The following is a 20,156-nucleotide window of genomic DNA, read 5'->3' on the forward strand; positions in this document are numbered from 1 at the left end:
AAGTCCACTTTATCCCTCAGAACGTATAGAGGTTACTATACTCTTTACTCAGAACACCCCAGGTCCATCCGCACCAAAAACGAAAAAAACCTAAAAACTTAATATGTTTCTTACATTATTTATCTCAGTGAACTCTTAATTTTTTAATTTGCCTTAAACTAGCTTCTTACAGATAAGCTAAACAGAACTAAGTATAAATAATTATAGTTCAAAAAACTAAAAAACACGCTTTTATGATAAAATCAACTAAAAAGTAGAAAATAATTTTCAATCTAAGAATCAATTAAGGAACAGTAAATAGTAGAATTGTGGAAAAAGTGTGGGGTGCTCCATTTATCAGGTTCGAAAAGCACCCCACACTTTTTCCACAATTATACTATTTACTGTTCCTTAATTGATTCTTAGATTGAAAATTATTTTCTACTTTTTAGTTGATTTTATCATAAAAGCGTGTTTTTTAGTTTTTTGAACTATAATTATTTATTAATTTTTAGTATTTCTCGTTATAGCGACCACCATTATTCATCGTTTGTAAAAAAATCAAGTGTCTATCTATTGCGATTTAAGAGATAAAGCCCAACGACAGACGAACAGACCGCAGAGGGTTTCGTTTTAACCTTTGAGTACGGAATCCTAAAAATCATTCTACAAGAGGGCATTATAGATATGTTTCAGAACATTTGAGTTATAGGGAAATAACATTATTATTTTCTAAACTAAAAATCACGATATAAAAGTTACGCCTATTGAAACTAAATAGCAATAATTATTATATGCAATCTAAAGTTGCGATGAACTTTGCTGAAGGTGTTTGAAAAATCTCGCCTCGAAAATCGTTAATCCAGAGGATGTTGATAAGGACAATGGTACAAAACTATTAATGTTTAAAATATTGAATTGTCATCGGTCCTTAATAAGTATGCCAAATTTCGGGTTAATCCGACGTTTTGAAGGGGGTTAAAATCATGTTGAAAGATTCCGTTACATACTAACATACATACGTCTGAAGCTAATAAAAGCGTGTTAAAAAGTATTTTATATTTCACTACTTATCTGTGTATTTCACATAAATAAAATTATTACTTTTTTCAATACTTTTCTAGCCGCTTTTTACAAAGAGGGCAAAGGGAGGAGGATTAATTCCTCAGGTTCAGCGGCACTTTTTCGAATGTATTTCTTAAGGAGAACTTTTTCACAGATAGTGATTAGTGAGGTGCCGAGTCGGCCAATTTTGGTATTCGAGTACTGACTCGATTCTTTTTTATATGAGTACTTATAAAAAAGAATCGAGTCAGTACTCGAGTCCAAAGTATTCACAAAGTACTCGAGTACTTTGCACAACATACAGTCCAATAGCAAAAAAAAAAAAAAACGCCACTCACTACACAAAAAAATACGGAAGAGCAAAAAAAAAAAAACGCCACTCACTACACAAAAAATACGGAATAGCAAAAAAAAAAAACGCCTCTCACTACACAAAATTATCAAATTTTACTTGTACGAGTAGTATTTGTAGTGTACGAGTAACGTCAGTATTCGAGTATTACTGGTACTCGAGTACTCACTATTGGTACTCGAGTATGCGAGTTTATGTAAGTACTCGAGTACTGACTCGAGTCGACCTGACTCGGCACATCTCTAATAGTGATATCTCGACAGATCTTAAAGTACCCCATAGAAGTAATATATTTTTGAGATTAGTTTATTTTGGTTGAATAAAGATGAAGACGCCTAAATTTATAACGAAAGATTTTTTTAGGATCTTTCCTATAATGAGAAGTTATAATGAGACTAACAGCAACATACACACGTACCTATATATAGGCATTGATCTATAACTATAACTATTGTATAAAATGTCATTGTATATAGGTATATACGTAAATGGCTAAATGGTTAAAAAATAGTCATAATTTCAGCTTCACCAAATAGGCTTGTATGATATTAAAATAAAACGAGAAAAACCAGTCTTGTAAATGACATGTAATTTGAAATACTGTAAACAAGAGATCCGATATAATCCATTATTATTAGATATAGCGTACATACAGAGGTCTTCTAAAATCTTATTTAGGGTAGGTACGTAAATAAATGAAAATCTCGACAATACTTATTTTGCGTATTTTAGTTTGTTTTCAATGTTACAATTCACCACCATCAGTATCTTTCGGATTATTATTAACAAATTAAGACAAACAAAAAGTTAAACCAGTCAACAATGTTATAATTTGCGAAGTATAATGCCATTAATATAAAATTAATACTTATTTTTTTGGAAATATTACGATCCATTAACGGTTGGCTATAAAGTATCAGTAAAAGTTAACCAATCAAAAATACGAATTTTACATTTATAGTAAATATTTAATGCCTCTGTGTGGTTGAAGTACTTACACCATGAAGTGGAACTTGGAAAACAGTCTAAAATATCGCTCAAAATAATGGCTATAACGATACAGAAATAGGTACATAAAAAGAATATGAAGAAATCATATGTTATTTTATCTTAAAGAATGTATAGGTATTAATATTGCAAGTACAGACTAGGTTGGTAGTATTGATTAAATGAAGTTATTAATGACGAATCTATAAATAAAACTAGCTAAAACTATATTTATAAAATTACAAGCTTTCATAGCAAAGGAACATAATGATGATTACTGAATACAAGGGAATAAAATGCCACATAAATGCGACGTACATATAAAAAATACATTAAAATAACATAAAAATGTTTCTTTTTCATCAGGAATACTTTTGTCTACAAAATACAAACTATTTCTAAACATTAAAAGTACCACGTCAAAAATATACATATTTTTAAGAAAATAAATGCAATCCAAGTCCGTGGAATCATGAAATACTTAGCAATAAAATAATAATGGTAAATTATATAACTTATAACATGCAACAAATACTGGGAAACAACTTTTAAACAAGATTAAAGTCATAGGGGATTTCAGCGTTTAGTAATTAATATTTTCGTCTTTTTTATTATTGATTTCTTTCTCACAATATTATCTTGATGCTATGTAACAAAATGTCTATTTCTATCCGATAAAGCATCTAATAGGCCATAACTATTTATCCTGTCATTTATTTAAAAAAATATAAAAATGTTAATGGAATCTGTCCTACTCAAAATTATTGTTGTTATAGAAAACAATCTTATGTACCTGCAGATGTTCTGCCCCTGAAAACATGCATTCATGTAGCGATGTACAAAACGTACATTAAGGATAAAATATGGTATTATAAGCATCGTAACACATGCAAAGAGTTTATCAAAAGGAAAACACGTCATGATTTCCTTTGGAGACTTTATAACAATATGATTTCTTATGAAGTTACTTAGTTTGTATGAAACAATTTTATTATTTGATTAAATATAATAAAATCTGCACTATAAAATTATTATAAAATGATAAAATGTTGCCTATCCTTCATTTATATAAAAGTTACAAGTATTCAGCAACATAATAATATACAGAATTTGCGTAACAGGAGAGTTAATACAAAATCAATATGAGTATCAAATAGATTTAAAATTAACAACTAAAACTATGTTTAATACTATCCATTTATAAAATATATTTATAATATAAATATTTTATGCAATATTCGAGAAATTAAAAAATAATCAAATCATACATTTTAATAATATAACCAAGTCAAAGAAAACGGTCAAATACGATTGTTTAATAACATTTAAGTAAACTTTGGTCAATCTTAAGGTTTATGTATCACACGCGACACTACTTGATAGAATCCCACAACTTAAATATCCACTGACCAATCGTTCGGTACTTATAATATAGTATTCGATATTACTTACTCAATGAATAAATCTTTCAAGTAGAGTCGGTTGTAAATAACCTCACTATTAAATTTATTATATCAATAGTATGGAAGTATTCGCATGACTGACACACTTAGTTTCTTTTCGAACAATACTAATTAATAATTATTATTACATTATTTTGAATACATATATATAAATATTTTTTATTTATGACAACATTGTGGTATGAATAACAAGATAATAATTTCAAGGGAGCAAAATTTACAGGAAAAATTGTGCAATTATAATTCAGGTGAAAAATTATTGAAGCGTCTTTTGGCAGTGTTACAATCACATACAAACATTTAATTGATTATGAAGGATTTTATATTATTATTTTGAGATCACAATGAAACAGATTAATTAGAAATTTTAATTAAAAAGTTATATTAATTGTCACTTTAAATCTAAGGTCCAACAATAGCTTATAGTATTTAGAGATTGTTTCAGCTAAACTATACATTTTTAATTCTTAAGAGCCATTTGGATGTTTCTGTATGAAAATATCAATTCATTTATGGCTAGACGTTAATGTATAATTAGTTAATGTTTATGCCACAATACTCTCAACAAAGCATAAAGACTTGATTTACAAATCTTGAAAATATACACATATATGTAGATGATAATAAGGAGAATTATTATATTATTACATTTGAAACACAAAATTATCAGTTGTATTAGGCCTATAATACCTCAAATCTATAGTTGTATCTTCTTTAAAATCAACAATAACTTTCTTTTAAAGTTTATATAATGAATATTTAATGATGTCTTCTTATACATCTTGTATATATCTATTCATTTATCATTTACTTAAGACCTTATGCAAATGAGTAAACAGAATATTGCATATAAAAAAATGTTTACTTACTTGCACAGGCATTTCTTTGTGTTACTTACATTTGCTTGCTTCAGCTTAAATATGTTCCCTGTCAGTTCCAATACTTAATTAATACAAATATATTATAATATAAAATAACTTCCTTTACAATATGATTAATTATAATATCTTTGTAAATGCTCTGAATGCTATAAACGCAAATTGGACCATTATGTCAAATAATTATTCACAATTCACATTTAGAATTTTACAATGAGCAATAAACGTCAATGTTGTCTTTTAACTTTAATAACGTTTCAAATTTATCATTAAATTGGCAACAATGAAAAACATAGCAATGTACAAAAATCTCCAATATTCAGAATGCTCCATTAACAATGAGCATGGAAACATGACCCATACATACATTACTATAAAACGATAGGAAATATACACAACCGTTACGTATATGAGCACTCACACTGCATGCAAATTAAGAAAAGCCCACATGTATAATATTACAGTACACGCGTGATGTCGTCTACCAACAACATTAACTACAAATACTTGGTGACACACGCTCATACTGTAATGTTACCATCAACAAGTCACTCTTTCACTCCTTTAATACAAAACCGACCAAATCTTCATGATCAAAGTGAGATTTCAATATAATTTAGATCGATAAAAAGTTGAACATTAATGTCTTTTGAATGCTAATATCATTTAATAATTACTTCTCTTTAAAATTATTTGTCCAAACGAACTTGACTAGTCTTAATAATTGTTCATCCTATTTCATATTTTACAATTGATTACTAAAACATTTCATAACCAACATCTAAGCTTACACAAAGTCAACTGCCATACAAAAGTCAATTGTAAAAAGCTTTACGATTACGAGCTAAACGAGCTGAGAGCACTTGTCTTATTATCACATATTTTATTATCAGTCGAATGCAGAACTAGCTTCTGCATTGGGTCTAGAATTATTTTAGAATTGTCTTCGTTTATTATTTCTTGTTCCTTGTGCAAACTTTCAGCAGACACATTGTCCTTGGCAGACTTTGATTCTTCACTTGCTTTATTGTCAAACACTGGAAAAAAGTTGTAATTGGATTTACCATTGCTTACCTTATTTGTTTTATCTGACTTGCCTTTTTGCTTTTTTAGATCACCCTCATTTGGTTTTATATTTGATGTGTTACGTTTTGATACATCGTCCCAATTGTCTGAAGTTTTACCATGCACTGGGTCCCAATCTTTCCGGAAAGAGCTGGAAGGTTTAGTGTTCTCGCTTGCTGCAAATTTCTGTTGAATATCATTTATTTGATTGTGGTTCTCTCTACTGGAGACTATCTGTCCATAGACAGGAGTACAGTAAGTGGTATCTGCATCTGTGTTTACACATCTATTATCTCTGTTCAAGTTATTCTGATTTAATTGATAGTTATTCATGCCTGAATCAAATTCAGACTTCTGTCCTGCATTTAAAAGTATTTGTTTTGATGATTTTACTGCCTTCTTATCGCAGTTCTGTGATCTGTTTGGAGAACCATTGTCGTTTTGTTTATGTCTCAAACTATTTTGTCTGTCTTCTTCATTGATTTCTTCATTGCCTATACCATCAATATCATACACCTGTAATAATAATAAGCATCATATAAGTGTGTGTTAAGAAATAATCAATTGATGTTTAAATCGAGGTTAGGCACCATTTACTACATCTATATATAGGACTAGCTGACCCGGCAAACTTTGTACCGCCTCAAAATATATTTATCAAATATATATCATATAAAATATAGCCTATCTTACTCATGGATAACGTAGCTTTCTAACAGTGAAAGAATTTTTAAAATCGGTCCAGTAGTTTTTGAGCCTATTCATTACAATCAAACAAACAAACAAAGTTTTCCTCTTTTTAACATTAGTATAGACTTACAATTAAATCAATTGTTTTATTGGCAGATACTCATGAGAAAGGTACAATTTTTGTAGAAAAAAAAAAAACATTTATGCAAGTTAACATAAACAATAAAGGAAGAGATTCAAAATATAACTGTTCATGTCCAACATAATTCAAATTGCCACCTTGATACTATTCATTTGACATCAGGTTTACCTTGTACATTACATCTTGGTTCATGCCTTTTTCCCTCTCCCGCTTGTTCTGAACTGCCAGCCAGACATCCTTCAGCTCACCAGCTAAGTCTCTGTCTTTCAGGATCACTGGATTCCTTGCAAGCACTAGACCTGGATTCATTGCTTCTACGAAGTCACACAGGAGACTCACCAGCGCTTCCCGATCCTGAAATGAGATACGACAAGAGAATGAATTTGATGTTTTAAACAATGTATTCCATATAACCCCATTGATTCATAGCTGTTTGTCTTACTAATATACAGTAATGTGATGATAATATGTGATATACATCCACAATATTCTATTCCATTACTATAGATAAGCTTTTCTCTATGTGAAGTTTATTAAAAAGTATTCTTTATACCTATTACTTAATATAATAACTAATCTGTTAAGTTATTAGCTCTGTATATTGATATTAAAGTTTATTATTTTATAAAGGTCATGTACTCAACAATGACTTACTTAGTGGTAAGATATGATTAAAGACATTATTTATCAGATACAAGTCCTAAATTGTTCATTTCTAAACATAAAAACTATGCCATGTTGATCAAAAATTTAGCTTACAATATGTTGACTGATCAAGACAGTATTGAAATAGGTAACAATACATACTGTAGGATTAGCAGCATTTTTCCCATTTGCTTTTAATATATCGGGATTAACCATTACCGCAAACACGAGGAGTGGTGGCCTGTTGCTATTGGGGCCACAACCTTGATGCACCTGAGAAAAAAAATTCAAAATCAATACAAATTCTAGCAATTATTATTTAAGGAAAATGAGAAGTTTCTTCTACATATGTTTTTAATGTTTGCAAGAATCAGTAACTGTTACTGGCACCAATAGATGTTGTCAGTGAGCTACTGTTGATTCTGTCACGAAATTATTGGGATTTTTGAAAAGAGAACGTGATGTACTCACTTGCATTCCGCCGTACAAAGGTATGGGATCGGAATACTGTTTCGGATTCGCAATTTTCTGCCATCCTAGCACATTTATGTACAGTTTCTCTGTCGTATCCTTAATTGTGTCTTGGATACACATATGCGGCTGAGGAGGGTTTTTGAACTGACGGAATGCTCTGGAGCCACGAACATACTGTATCGGCACCACTCGCTCTTGAGGATTTTGAGTTTCCATATCAATTAACGCAAAAATCACAGTCTATTACACGGATTTAAGTAAAAACCACTAAACAATCACTACAAATAAAGCCAATAACCAATAGTGACATTTCTAAAAAGCCTGCTAGGCGATGACATTCCGAGTTTATTGAACTCTCGCGGGCAGCATCGAAACTAAAACTGCTTTTAGCAGAAACGGAACGTAATCGTAATTTTTTAATTTTTATTATTTCATTTTATTTTTCGTTTTAAAATTAATATGTCAATTTGTATGTTTTAAAGACATAAAACATCAATAAATTTTACAATAAATTGATATTATGATATTTTTTTCTGATTTTACTTACAGTTTGAAAGTTGTGGAATTGTAAAACAAAGGAACGTAAAACAAACATTTTCTCCATTCTATCTTTCCTTCAAAGGGAATGAATTACTTTCTTTGCTAAAGTTTTGAAAGAGCTTTTCATCTCTGTGGTGGGAGATGTTGGTTTAATTAATAATGTTTTCAAAAAAGAGCATACTATAATTAAAGGGGGTGGTAATATTAGGGGTGGATTAGGGAATAGGGGATAAAAGAGTAGGAGTCCCTAATCATTTTTCGAAATTAAAGGAATATTTATTTCCGTGAAGTTTTAAAAAATGACTACCAACAAATAAAATTATTTCCACGCCTTTTTTAAAAAAACAAACATTAATCACTGTTTCAAATAAGTATAAGATGCTGACTCGTCGAAATTATTTTTTTCTTTTTCTATTGTGGGCTCCTCTCATGTGGAAGCCCCGCATTAGTCCTGTTCTAACTCCGATCCTGATTACATAGTCTTCATTTTATTTTTCTCACTTTTTCAATCAAATCAAGGAGTCCAGTGACTTAAAAAAGGCAATCTAGGAAATCATGTAATTCAGTATAGTTTTCTGATGCGAAACCGGTCCAATTACCAATGTATTCTATTAGTGTACATTTTAGTCCAGCTGTAATCATGCTGTAATAGGTAACTTAACTAACATCACCCATAAGGCAAAGGAAATATACTTATGATAAATTGTATTATTTATTTCATTATGGGTTTACAAATACTTTATAGACATACAAATAATTAAGAACTTAATTTAATAATCGAAAAATATGGAGCAGATAAAAATTAAAATAATAAAGTGATGAACTCGACAGTAGTGTACTACATTGAATAAATTTTAACACAATATAGCTGCTGCTGTCCTAAGATGTACCTATTAACGATGCACTTATTTTCGTAATAATGTATAGTAACTATACGCTCCCTTTAGAATCTGCAACAAACAAAATGTTAATGATTTATAAATTACGTACAAAACTTGTATAGTCCGCGCGAAACTCCTAGTCCGCTGTGAATATATAAATAAGTCGCGCCGCCATAGCAAATTGTATGACTACACCTACTCGCAACAACTTCAGAGCGAACTGGCAGTTTGGCGCGGACTATAACAGTAATCACTCCGGTAGTATTACTGTGGGTCAAATGCGCGCTTCCATGCTTTAACTTATTGGCCCCGACCGGTACCTACTCCAAAATATTGTATTTATGATTATAAGACTCAATGGGACGGATTGATAACGAATTACTTAAGTCAGCCACTAACCCATACAATCCTCCATCAACCAACATGGAGTAGCATGATCTAGTATGCCAAACCATACCCTAAGACAGTAGTTACTAGGTTAGACTTAGCTTCAAAGCATGTCTTCGGTACAACGAGCGTACCTATTTAATTTTATGCACCACAAGTTGATGTGTTAAGTAAAAGTGGAATATCAGCAAATCCCATAATTTTCTTGTCATGAAGTGTTGAATGACATAAGGCTTGTTTAAATATTAAAGGGCTCGTTATTACCGTCAATTAAGTAACACTACGTATTTTACTATTACGGCTATTGCCACGCCTACTGAAATCGTGACATCATCCACAGAATAACCTTTGTAATCTACTCCATGGCAAACATTTTAGTTCAAAAATAGTTTATTTACGATACTTATCGTCAACAAATTTGCAATTCCATACAATGAAATTCTGTATTAAAAACATAATTAGAGATATCGTACCTAAAAGGCTCAAAAGAACGGGGCATCGCATGTATGCCCAATTGCCCATATTGGGTAAGTGTTTCTCTCACAATAAACTCTTTCTTCCACCTGCAAAAATATATGACCTAACCACCGCGTTGCCATTAAATACAGATGTATGTGGCCCTCCTTGGCTGTTGCCCTGCATGGCCCCAATTAATACTTATCTTAATTATAATTTATGCTTCATTTCTCATATTATCAACTCACCTGGAATTTGATTTTTTTTTCGATATGTTCATGATAGTATTTTGCATTTCATAAAGTATTGGTCTATGGTTCTATACAATATAATAAAATTAACATGGGTTTCCGGAGTCAGTTACTTACTCAGGGGCAGGGTTAGAGCATAACGTACCGTGATAAACGTGGAGAGGGTTAGCTTAGTGAACGGCCCAGCTGTGTAGGTATGCGCTAATTGCAATTGGCCCGCGAGGATAAGCACGTTCTTCCGTTGACGCAGGCTCGCTGCCCACCACTGGCTCTCATAAGGTCCAAGCATTACGTTCTCACTCTGTTACGCAAAGTTAATTAAACATGAAAGTTCTGTAGCGTTTAGATGATGCATTACACAAATAAGATTTGATTTAAAGTAACTTCATTCTAAATGTGACTGTGATTTTGGCGATTAACTATAAACACTGATTAGATATGCGTAGTAGATTTTATAAGAGAAAATAGTTCGTAAAAATGTAATTTAATTTATAATTTACCTTTACTAATACATCATTGCTGTGCCAACAAAACATAAATAATTGAGCTATGCCGAAAATCAAATATTCGGCCATCAGCAACTTCTGCGTAGTGTTTGTTGCAGACTGAAAATAGACATAGATTTACTGATGAAATTTGCAAAGGAAAGAAGACTTCAGTAACTTCTTCCGGAGTTTTATGTAATATTAAAAAAAGTTAAACATTATTACGTGGTTCGAAATATCATCATCATAAATCATGTTCAGGGCCTTCTACAGAAAAAATATAAGTAGTCATCAAACAGACTGTGGAATTCGAAAGTATATTTATTTAAAATATCTATATACTTACTGTAAGCTGAAAGGCACTCGCACAAAGCATCAACGAACACATTACAACATACAAAAACATCACTGGTGATAGTAAGGAATTGAATAATCGGGAATGCCTGAAACAAAAATCTCTGATTAATTTTCCAATAAATGTATATTATTATAGACGTAATTATTGTTTTTGTTATCGTATGGAATCTATACAAAAATACCTTTTAATAATACTCGCGCCATGGGATGGGCACGAAATATCGATATTTAAATAAATTCTACTAACACCATTGTATTCTTACATAGGTTAACTGATACATTTTATCCAGTTTAAAAAGGTTATCATAATAAATTAATAATAAAAATATCAATGATTGCCTTAATTGAGACTTAGATTAACTTGATTTTAGATTGATAACTTATTACTTATTAACTTACGAGTAAATAGTAGGTAAATGATTATTCGTAATTAAAATATTTGTCTGTAATACCGCTTCAAAAAATTTATTTCCAAGCTATATTTATGATAGATTATGTAATCATAGCCGTTTATTCTAATAAATAATTATAAAAGTACACTATTTGGGTATGCACTTAATATAATTATTGTCTAATCAATGTCTACTTTTATGAATGTTTTAATCTACTTATACTATAAATAATCTATTAAAAATAAAGAAACGGATTTTTGACAAAGCTAATTAAATTAAATTTTAAGTTATTCAGTATAACTAGTTATTAATGTGACTGTACTCGTCTATGTAAACTACTACTAGTATAAATACGTATACAAAATACTGCATTTCAATAACTTTTAGACTCAGAGTACAAGTAATTTGTTTAGCCATTGTTTATTTTAAAATAAAATAGAAGTAGCACACGTGCATGCAATCCACCTGATAGTAAATGGCTACTGCCTCCTCTGAACATCTGTAATCAACTCCAGATTAGATTCCTATCTGAGGTCGGCCACCGATGCGCCTCTACCCCTAAGGACTAAGCAGAAATGCCTCGAAAAAGTATTTCTTCATTACCACAACAGCAACACTTAATAACAGTAGTTTATTAGACAGAGATAGGTAGGTTTTGCAGGTGGTAGAACCCTTTGTGGTTCGACTTCAGCGGCACCACCGCTACACCTATTTCTACCTAATAACAGCAGTGTTAGGCGCTGCTGTGTTCCGTTGAAGGGTGTGGTAAGGGAGACAGACTTTTCCGAGGCGTTCCAGCTTAGTCCTCAGGGGTAGCGGCGCATCTGTGGCTGATCTCAGGTAGGAATATCTAATCCTATCTGGGGTTCATTACAGATGTCCATGGGCGGCAGTAGCCACTTACCATCAGATGGACTGCATGCTCGTCTCGATGGACTCCTATATTATAAAAAAAGGTGTGTCGGTGGTTCCGTCGGAGTCGAATTATAGAGCATTCTACCATCTTCAAATTGTACTAAAACATTTCGATTTGAAAGCATTCACTTAATTCTTTGGTAGTTCTGAGTGGTATGGAGTGGTATGGGTATGGAGAGCCTTGATTTTACAGTAATTATAATTAGAAAATTTAATGTTTTAGCCAATAATAATAATAATAAAATAAACTATCCGTTTTCGTACTAGTTCGTTTTCGTACTAAAACTATAATGTCAGAAAGTTTTAACAGCTTCTTCGCCCTAACAAAGCACCTTTCGATGAGGTAGTGGCAGGAATAATTGACTTATAAATCAATAAAGAATAGACTTTGAATAAAACATGTGGATTTTGATTATTGTCATTTAAAAACCATTTACGACGTCACAATTAATATTGTATTCGTATTAGAAAAACTGTCCATAAGCACAGTATAAGGATCTACATAAGTTTATTGGAATGGCACATATGGAAACAGCAAATTATCATAAATTTCATTTTAAGAATAATTTTAACAATAGACTAACTGCATAATCAATCAGAAAACTGTAGTTTAATGAAAATGAGAAGTACTTAATCAGAAACATGACAAGGGATCTACTGTAAGTACATGTTGCAAAAAAATTAAGAATCGCTGACGAAGATCAAAATAAGCAAGTGAAGGCTCAAATCCAACAAGGAAAGCAGTCAATGAGCATGCACTGTGACTCCTAATAGTAAGTGGTCACAGACTTTTAGGCCGCAGCTTGGACATTTGTAAAATACATAGCACTGCTGTTGTAATATATGATTTGGAGAAATGGATATAATGGTTTTGCTAATGCATTCTCCCATCTATAAAAAAAGAACTCAAACAATACTAATAAACGATTAAACACTTACTTCATCAAAAGCATATGTGTATTATGAAGTTGTCGTATTATTTTCCCAGATTCTTCTTCACTGATTCCTAGTCCGTTTCTGCCAAGCATTTGCTTGCATCTTTCCCGCAGAAGGTCAAGTTTACCTCCAAAGAAAACCATGACAACTACGATGCATGTGTCATAAGCCGCCATTATACCAGCTCCATATGCACATAGTAATATGTGCCACATAACAGTAATCCAGCTTCCTGGTGAGTGGTATTTGTCAAATGGCATCCAGGAACTAAAGATGTGAGGAAAATATTCAGTCCCGTTTGATATGGCTTCACGGAAATTTGCTGAAGATATATATCGCATCAGAGGCGTTGTTGTCACAGTTATGAAAGTAGTAAACACTAAGACCCAGTAAAAGTAAATAACGCGCCTGCAGTACTTGGTGTACGTGTCGAGAATTTTTCCTTTAACTGCGTCTTTGGTTTCTCTCTCATATTTGTCAGCTTCAGTTACGTATTCAATGACTTCCTTCCAATTGACTTGCCAAAATAGGAAGGTATTAGCTTTTACAATACAAACAATACTCAGCATAGAAATCTTTAGATTCGTAAGTACTAGATCCAAGTCTAATCTTATCACGTACAACTCCATGTATTGAGTTACTACAAAAAAGGTAACGATTTCATGCAATATTATATAAGCAATTTTTGCTGCTCGACTTTCTGGTAATATTAGGCCCATTTTGCATAAAATCCAATAATTGGGACCCAGGAAGGGCCTTTTTGGATCTTCTAAGCCCTGTAAAAATGTTTTTAGCATTTTGTTTACACGTGTGACTCCGGTAAAATAAAAAAGTGAGTGTAGAAAAATATTTGCTTCATCGTATATATAGTCTGTCACCCCGCTTGCTAGCCCTAATGATTCGTATGGATACAAATCACACATAGATAGGTTTTGTACGTGACACGTTGCTTTACATTTTTAATGTAATAAGGAAACGTTCTCCATTTTTTCTACTCTACTTAAGTATTGTATATTACAGTCATTTTAATCCCGTACGCGTAAATCAAAAAGTCTTTAACAAATTTTATACGAAGTAAAACAAAAATAAGCCACAGAACTTATTATCAAACCAGAAATTTATTTTTGATTCCTCCAGTATTTTTCTGTCAACTGTTTATGTTATTCATTTGAATGAGACATTTTTTTGTGGGACTACTGTATTTTACTGTACATTTGTATAACTGACGGTGAGTTACTTGTTATAATTAAGAAGTTTCAAAAATATAGCAGATCATGTAACTACTGCATTTGTGGCAACTTGCATTGTAACTTCATGGTTATCAGTAAAACAAAGTCAAGTAGGAATTTACTGACTTGCTTGTCAAATACTTTGATACGAGCATTATCGAGGTATAGCCAATATATCAATATGAATACATTGTATTCCAAGACATACTCAGAATTAAATTTTTGGAATAAAGAAGTATATGTCCATAAGTCAAAAGAAGCAAAGGTGGAACGATACAGTAGCTTAGATCTATTTCATTTAATGAGATAAAACGTAACTTAAAGTAATAAACGTGTCTTCATAAAAATCATATTTAAATCAAATTCAAGTTAACTTTTATTCCAAGGAATTCCAAGGAAGCAAAGCATATTACTTAAAATAGTTACTAAAAATAAATTCATAATGATAACGTGTTGGATATAGTACTGTTATAACATTTTTTATTATTTATTCTTAAAAAATATAAAGAAAAATATTTCTATCGATAAATTAAACACATTACCAACTTGTCCCATCACTAAAGTGTCAATACCTACAACGGTATTAACATCATATCGGAATACAAACCCGTAATTTGGATGTCTCTATTAGAGCCGTGAAACGGAGGTGTGGCGGTCACACCAACCGCTCCCCGGTTTAAAGAATAATGAAGCCATCACACAACATTGATGGGGATGATGTATAATTACCGTTTGAATAACGTGGCGGGAAAGTGCCATATGTTTAGGTTCCAATATTCTGTTTTATGATAACAAGAATTTAAATATTAGAATGATTTAATTATAGACTTGAATAATAAATGTAAATAATTAAATATGAAATTTAACATTTTCGGGTTTTCGTCAAGACTGTTTCGTGAAGTTGGTATAATAAAAAAATGATTTTCGTTTATTATCTTCAATTGGATTCGGAAACCACGCATTTGCGTTGTTTCCGTGTTCAATCCATTTGGATTTATTAGTAAGGAGAGGTTTCCACACTCTTTTGTATAATTTGGAAGTAGCAAGCGAGCATAGAGTCTACCTAAGGGTAAACTGGCCTCTGTTGCCCATACATATCTGTAATCCATCCCAAAGGACCATTGCCGACTCTGTTAGGAGTAAGAGCTCTGTGACGGCAACAGGCCAACCTTAATTACTTATATATGGTCCGTGCCAAACTGCTAGCCCGCTCTGAAGTTGTTGCGAGCAGGTGTAGTCATATAATTTGCTATGGCGACGCGATTTGTTTCTATATTCAAAGCGGACTAGCCGTTTTACGCGGACTATACCCGCGGAACAAGCGTGGTGTTACCATTTTTACATTTTTTAGCTTATGGTATGGTATGGTAAACTAAGGTAAACTTTTTTACTTCCTGTTTTTGAAATGATATCAAATTAATTAGAAAATATAACATTTATAAATTGATTTGCCGGCATTATTATAAATATTCAGTTGAAATTTGGTAACCTATACCAGATTCGTACTTTTTTATTCTTATGGTAGATTTTTAACTACGTATTTGGCAACATTTGTCCCGTCAAATCAATATCACTATGTTTATTGATTTTTGAGATCTCTTTGTTAATTTTGATGTGAGAATTCATTGATCATTTTATGGAGATTGGAGGGCACTTTGCTTGAAATACTTATGTGAATACGTACCAAAGTGAATTGTTTTGTAACGATATTCTAAAAAGTGAAGATGGTTAACTGTTCAGTAGCCAACTGCAAGAACACCTCAGCTAAGATATCCAAAACTAAAGATGGCATAACTTTTCACAGGTCAGTACTATTTTATTTATTTATTAACAAATAAGTTTAATGTTATTTTAACACTTTTAACTTGTATTTTACGGAAAAGGGCTTATTTTTGCTGCAATCTTGTCTTATGGGAAATAATGGTGCGGCTTACTTTGTGTCCTATGTATGTTCGAACTCATTTCGTTTTTTATTTTAGATTCCCACGCGACGAAGAAAGAAGGCAACAATGGGAGATAGCAATGAATAGAGAAGAAGATTGGTCTTCGACAACATCGAGTGCTGTGTGCTCTGAGCATTTTGAGGCCAAAGACTTTTACATCACCGAAAGCGGTTTGCGAAGATTGTGCGTGGATGCTGTTCCGACTATTAATATCTCTGTAAGCGCTTCTTGTATGCACTAGTTATTATTAACCTCTTATGATTTTGTTTGTGTGCATATCCAGTAGTATGGTTTTAATTTTATCCTGTAAGGTATATTATGGATATTAGAGTTGCGCAAAATGTATCACTAAAGTGAAAAGAGTGATATATATCTTTTGAACTCAGTGATATATATCACTCTTTTAGCTCAATAGCTCACTTTAGCTCAGTAGCTCTGTAAAGATACGCGACATTTTATATCAGTATATCAGAGAATCAGATCAAAATGTTTTGACAACATTTTTGATTCCTATAATTAATACAAAACTGGCAAGAAATTATATATGAATTATCACAGCCAACGCTATTTATATATCCCGGTTTCCATGTTCTTAGCAATAAAATATTTTAATTTAGTGTTTAATACGTAACCGTAACTGTTATATATCTCAATCAACGCATTTGACTCGAATCAGGCTCACTACTCACTCTCAGTCAGTCGCTCATTTGACTCATCGCTCACTCGCGAGCTAGTATAACACTGTTGAGTTGAAGAAGATCTTATATCCGGAATCGTTTGAATCTATGAACTAAACCATGTGATGCGGATATAAAGATATAATTCAAATCCGTCGGAGTTGATGAGTGATTAGCTCTTTGGTGAAGATATATATCTTTTATATCACTCACTCGCGAGCTACACAATTCTAATGGATATGCATTATGTTATATCTAATGGGCTAAATGGACTAAAGGGCACCCTCATACAAGCAAGATTTTTACAGCTTTTACTACAAAGCTGTAAAAATCTTGGAAATTCTTGGAAATCATTTCACTGTAAGGCAGAACTACTCGTAGATTAATAGCGGTATTGACCATGCTTCTGAATATACAAATAATTCTACCATCTTGTAATATTGATTATTAGATTTACTTACTTTATCGATACATCTATACATATAAATAAAATTGGAGTGTCTGTTTAAATAAATAAAGTCTCTGAAATGGCTAGACTGATTTTGACGGGACTTTTATTGGCAGGTAGATGATGTAATAAGGAGTAACTTAGGCTTCTTGTATTTTAGAATTAGCTGTGCCCCTGTTTCTTTTTAACGCGGGTGAAACCGCGGGTCACAGCATGCTTATAATAAATTTTCAATTTATTTGCAGCCTTGTCAAGAACTGGTACCCACTATATCTTGCACCCAGCCTATAGACATTGATACTTCTGACTCGGATGAGGTCATCCAACTTAAGTACAGGGTGAAGCGGCTGGAAATCATCTCTAACAACAGGAAACGTAAGATCAATCTCATTGGGCAGAGCAAGAGGCGACTGAAGGAGAAGGTGGAGCTCATGAGGGGTCTGATCAAACATCTCATTGAGAATAACGAAAAGAAAAACAAGCAAATTCAGATCCAAGTGCTGGAAGAAATTGAAGGTGATGAAGTATTGAATTGAAAGTAAGGTAAAGGAAAGAAAAAATGTATTATGTTTCTCATTTAAATGTCTTGTTAATCAATCTCAATTAGCAGAAAATGGTGAAATCTACAGCAGATGAAAAAGTTAATCAAACATCTTATTGGGAATAAGAATCTCGTTGATACTAAGTAAGTAAAAAGTATAATATAAAGGTTGCCATTTTATTCTACTTTTTATCAACTACAAGTATGTTGCTGTGGTATATTATAGCTTAATGTCTGATAAAGATGATAAAAGCTTGATTAAATATCTATTTGAAAATATATAGTCAAATATAAGTGCCAATTTAATGTTTTGTTAACGTCAGCATCATATAGGAGAGTAAGCTATGACAAAAATGTTTCCAATGTGATGGTTAATTGGAAGAGGAGAAAATGGAAGGATCACATAAATATTTTGTGAAATCAAATCAACTATCATAGCTACATTGTTATGCGGCACCACCTCCACACCTATTTCTCATAAAAGCAGCGTTAAGCGCTGCTGTGGTTCTCCCTTACCACACCCTTTAAACCAGAGGTTAGAAGGGTGTGGTAAGGGAGACATACTTTTCCGAGACGTTCCAGCTTAGTCCTCAGGGGTAGCGGCGCATCTGTGGCCGACTTCAGGTAGGAATATCTAATTCTATCTGGAGTTGATTACAGATGTCCATGGGCGGCAGTAGCCACTTACCATCAGGTGGAGTGCATGCTCATCTGCTACTCCTATATTATAAAAAAAGTAACATTGTATTTTATCTAGTTCTGTTTTAGTGATTCTTTTTAACTAGTACATAGTAAAGTATTTGTAAAGTATGAAAATTAAATTAATTCACCATAAATTCAAAATTACAATCTACATTAATGATAATGCATGATGAAATCTACTTCCAATAAAAATTGACCAATTATGGTTTTATCATCATCAGATTCTTGACCTTCTAATATACCACAACATCATACTTTAAGGTGGTATGAGTAGAATCCTTTGTGGTTCGACTCCGGCAGCACCACCACCACACCTATATCTGTCTCATAACAGCAGTGTTAAGCACTGTTGTGTTCCGGTTTGAAGAGTGTCATAAGGGATACATATTTTTCCGAGGCGTTCCAGCTGAGTCCTCAAGGGTTGGGGCGCATCTGTGGCTGACCTCAGGTAGGAAAACCCAATCCTATCTGGGGTTGATTACAGATGTCCAAGGGCGGCAGTAGCCACTTACTTCAGGTGGACCGCATGCTCGTCTGCTACTCCTATATTATAAAAAAAATCTTGTAGTCTACCACGTGAGGTTCATAAAAACAATACAATAAAATGGAAATCTTGATGTTAATCTTCTTTCTTACTTATTACCATTATTGGAAGATGTCAACACATTTTTTGTTTTATACTATTTAAATTATTTAAATAATATTAATCTGTAGTGGTCTAAAAATATTAATATTAATCATGCATTTATTCTATAAAAATCTATTTATTCAGGTAGAAGTACTTTGTAATAACTGTGTTTAAGTTACATGAAAACTTATTTTACTTTTTTTGTTTGAAACTATTTAGTATTTATGTTAAACTTTGTTCTGTTACTTATTACCAATTATGGTACATTTTTTTTATCTGAAAGATGTGAACACAATTTTTTCCTCTTAAAATTATCTAAATGTTATAAATGTGTAGTGTATAAGAATATTAACATTAATCATGCATTTATTCAACATGTATTTATTTAGGTAGATAGTTGGAAGTAACTACTCAAATAGTAACACAATAATTTATTTGATTTTGGTTTGAGACTATTTAAATATTCAGTCATTATAAGTTATTATCGGTAAAAAAATAGTACCTAATATTAAGTTTTAAAATATCATGAAGTCATTAGCATTATTGGGCATTATAATCAAATGAAGGGCCCTGTGAATTTTACTTAAATATAGATCCTTGTAATCAGACTTGTATGTTTTTTTTTACCTTTTTCAATGTTTAAGAGGG

The 20,156-nt window shown here is 32.1% G+C and overlaps 2 protein-coding genes across 2 annotated transcripts; one reads left to right on the plus strand and one right to left on the minus strand.

Moving 5' to 3' along the window:
• Positions 1 to 1,963: 1,963 nt before the first annotated feature.
• Positions 1,964 to 14,137, minus strand: Or-29 (olfactory receptor 29). Its single transcript, XM_073084184.1, has 9 exons — positions 13,344 to 14,137; positions 11,087 to 11,183; positions 10,756 to 10,860; positions 10,401 to 10,556; positions 9,202 to 9,230; positions 7,738 to 7,978; positions 7,429 to 7,539; positions 6,790 to 6,975; positions 1,964 to 6,305 (listed from the first exon to the last, which is right to left on the minus strand). Exons 1-9 carry the CDS (start codon positions 14,135 to 14,137, stop codon positions 5,562 to 5,564), a joined length of 2,463 nt encoding a protein of 820 aa, XP_072940285.1. The 3' UTR covers positions 1,964 to 5,561.
• Positions 14,138 to 16,117: 1,980 nt separating this feature from the next.
• Positions 16,118 to 20,116, plus strand: LOC140750663 (uncharacterized). Its single transcript, XM_073084341.1, has 3 exons — positions 16,118 to 16,373; positions 16,549 to 16,729; positions 17,883 to 20,116. Exons 1-3 carry the CDS (start codon positions 16,294 to 16,296, stop codon positions 18,171 to 18,173), a joined length of 552 nt encoding a protein of 183 aa, XP_072940442.1. The 5' UTR covers positions 16,118 to 16,293; the 3' UTR covers positions 18,174 to 20,116.
• Positions 20,117 to 20,156: the final 40 nt, after the last annotated feature.

This window comes from Epargyreus clarus, unplaced genomic scaffold (assembly GCF_041222505.1).
Source record: "Epargyreus clarus isolate Ecla_fem2 unplaced genomic scaffold, WU_Ecla_fem_2.2 ptg000021l, whole genome shotgun sequence".
Classification (NCBI taxonomy): Eukaryota; Metazoa; Arthropoda; class Insecta; order Lepidoptera; family Hesperiidae; genus Epargyreus; species Epargyreus clarus.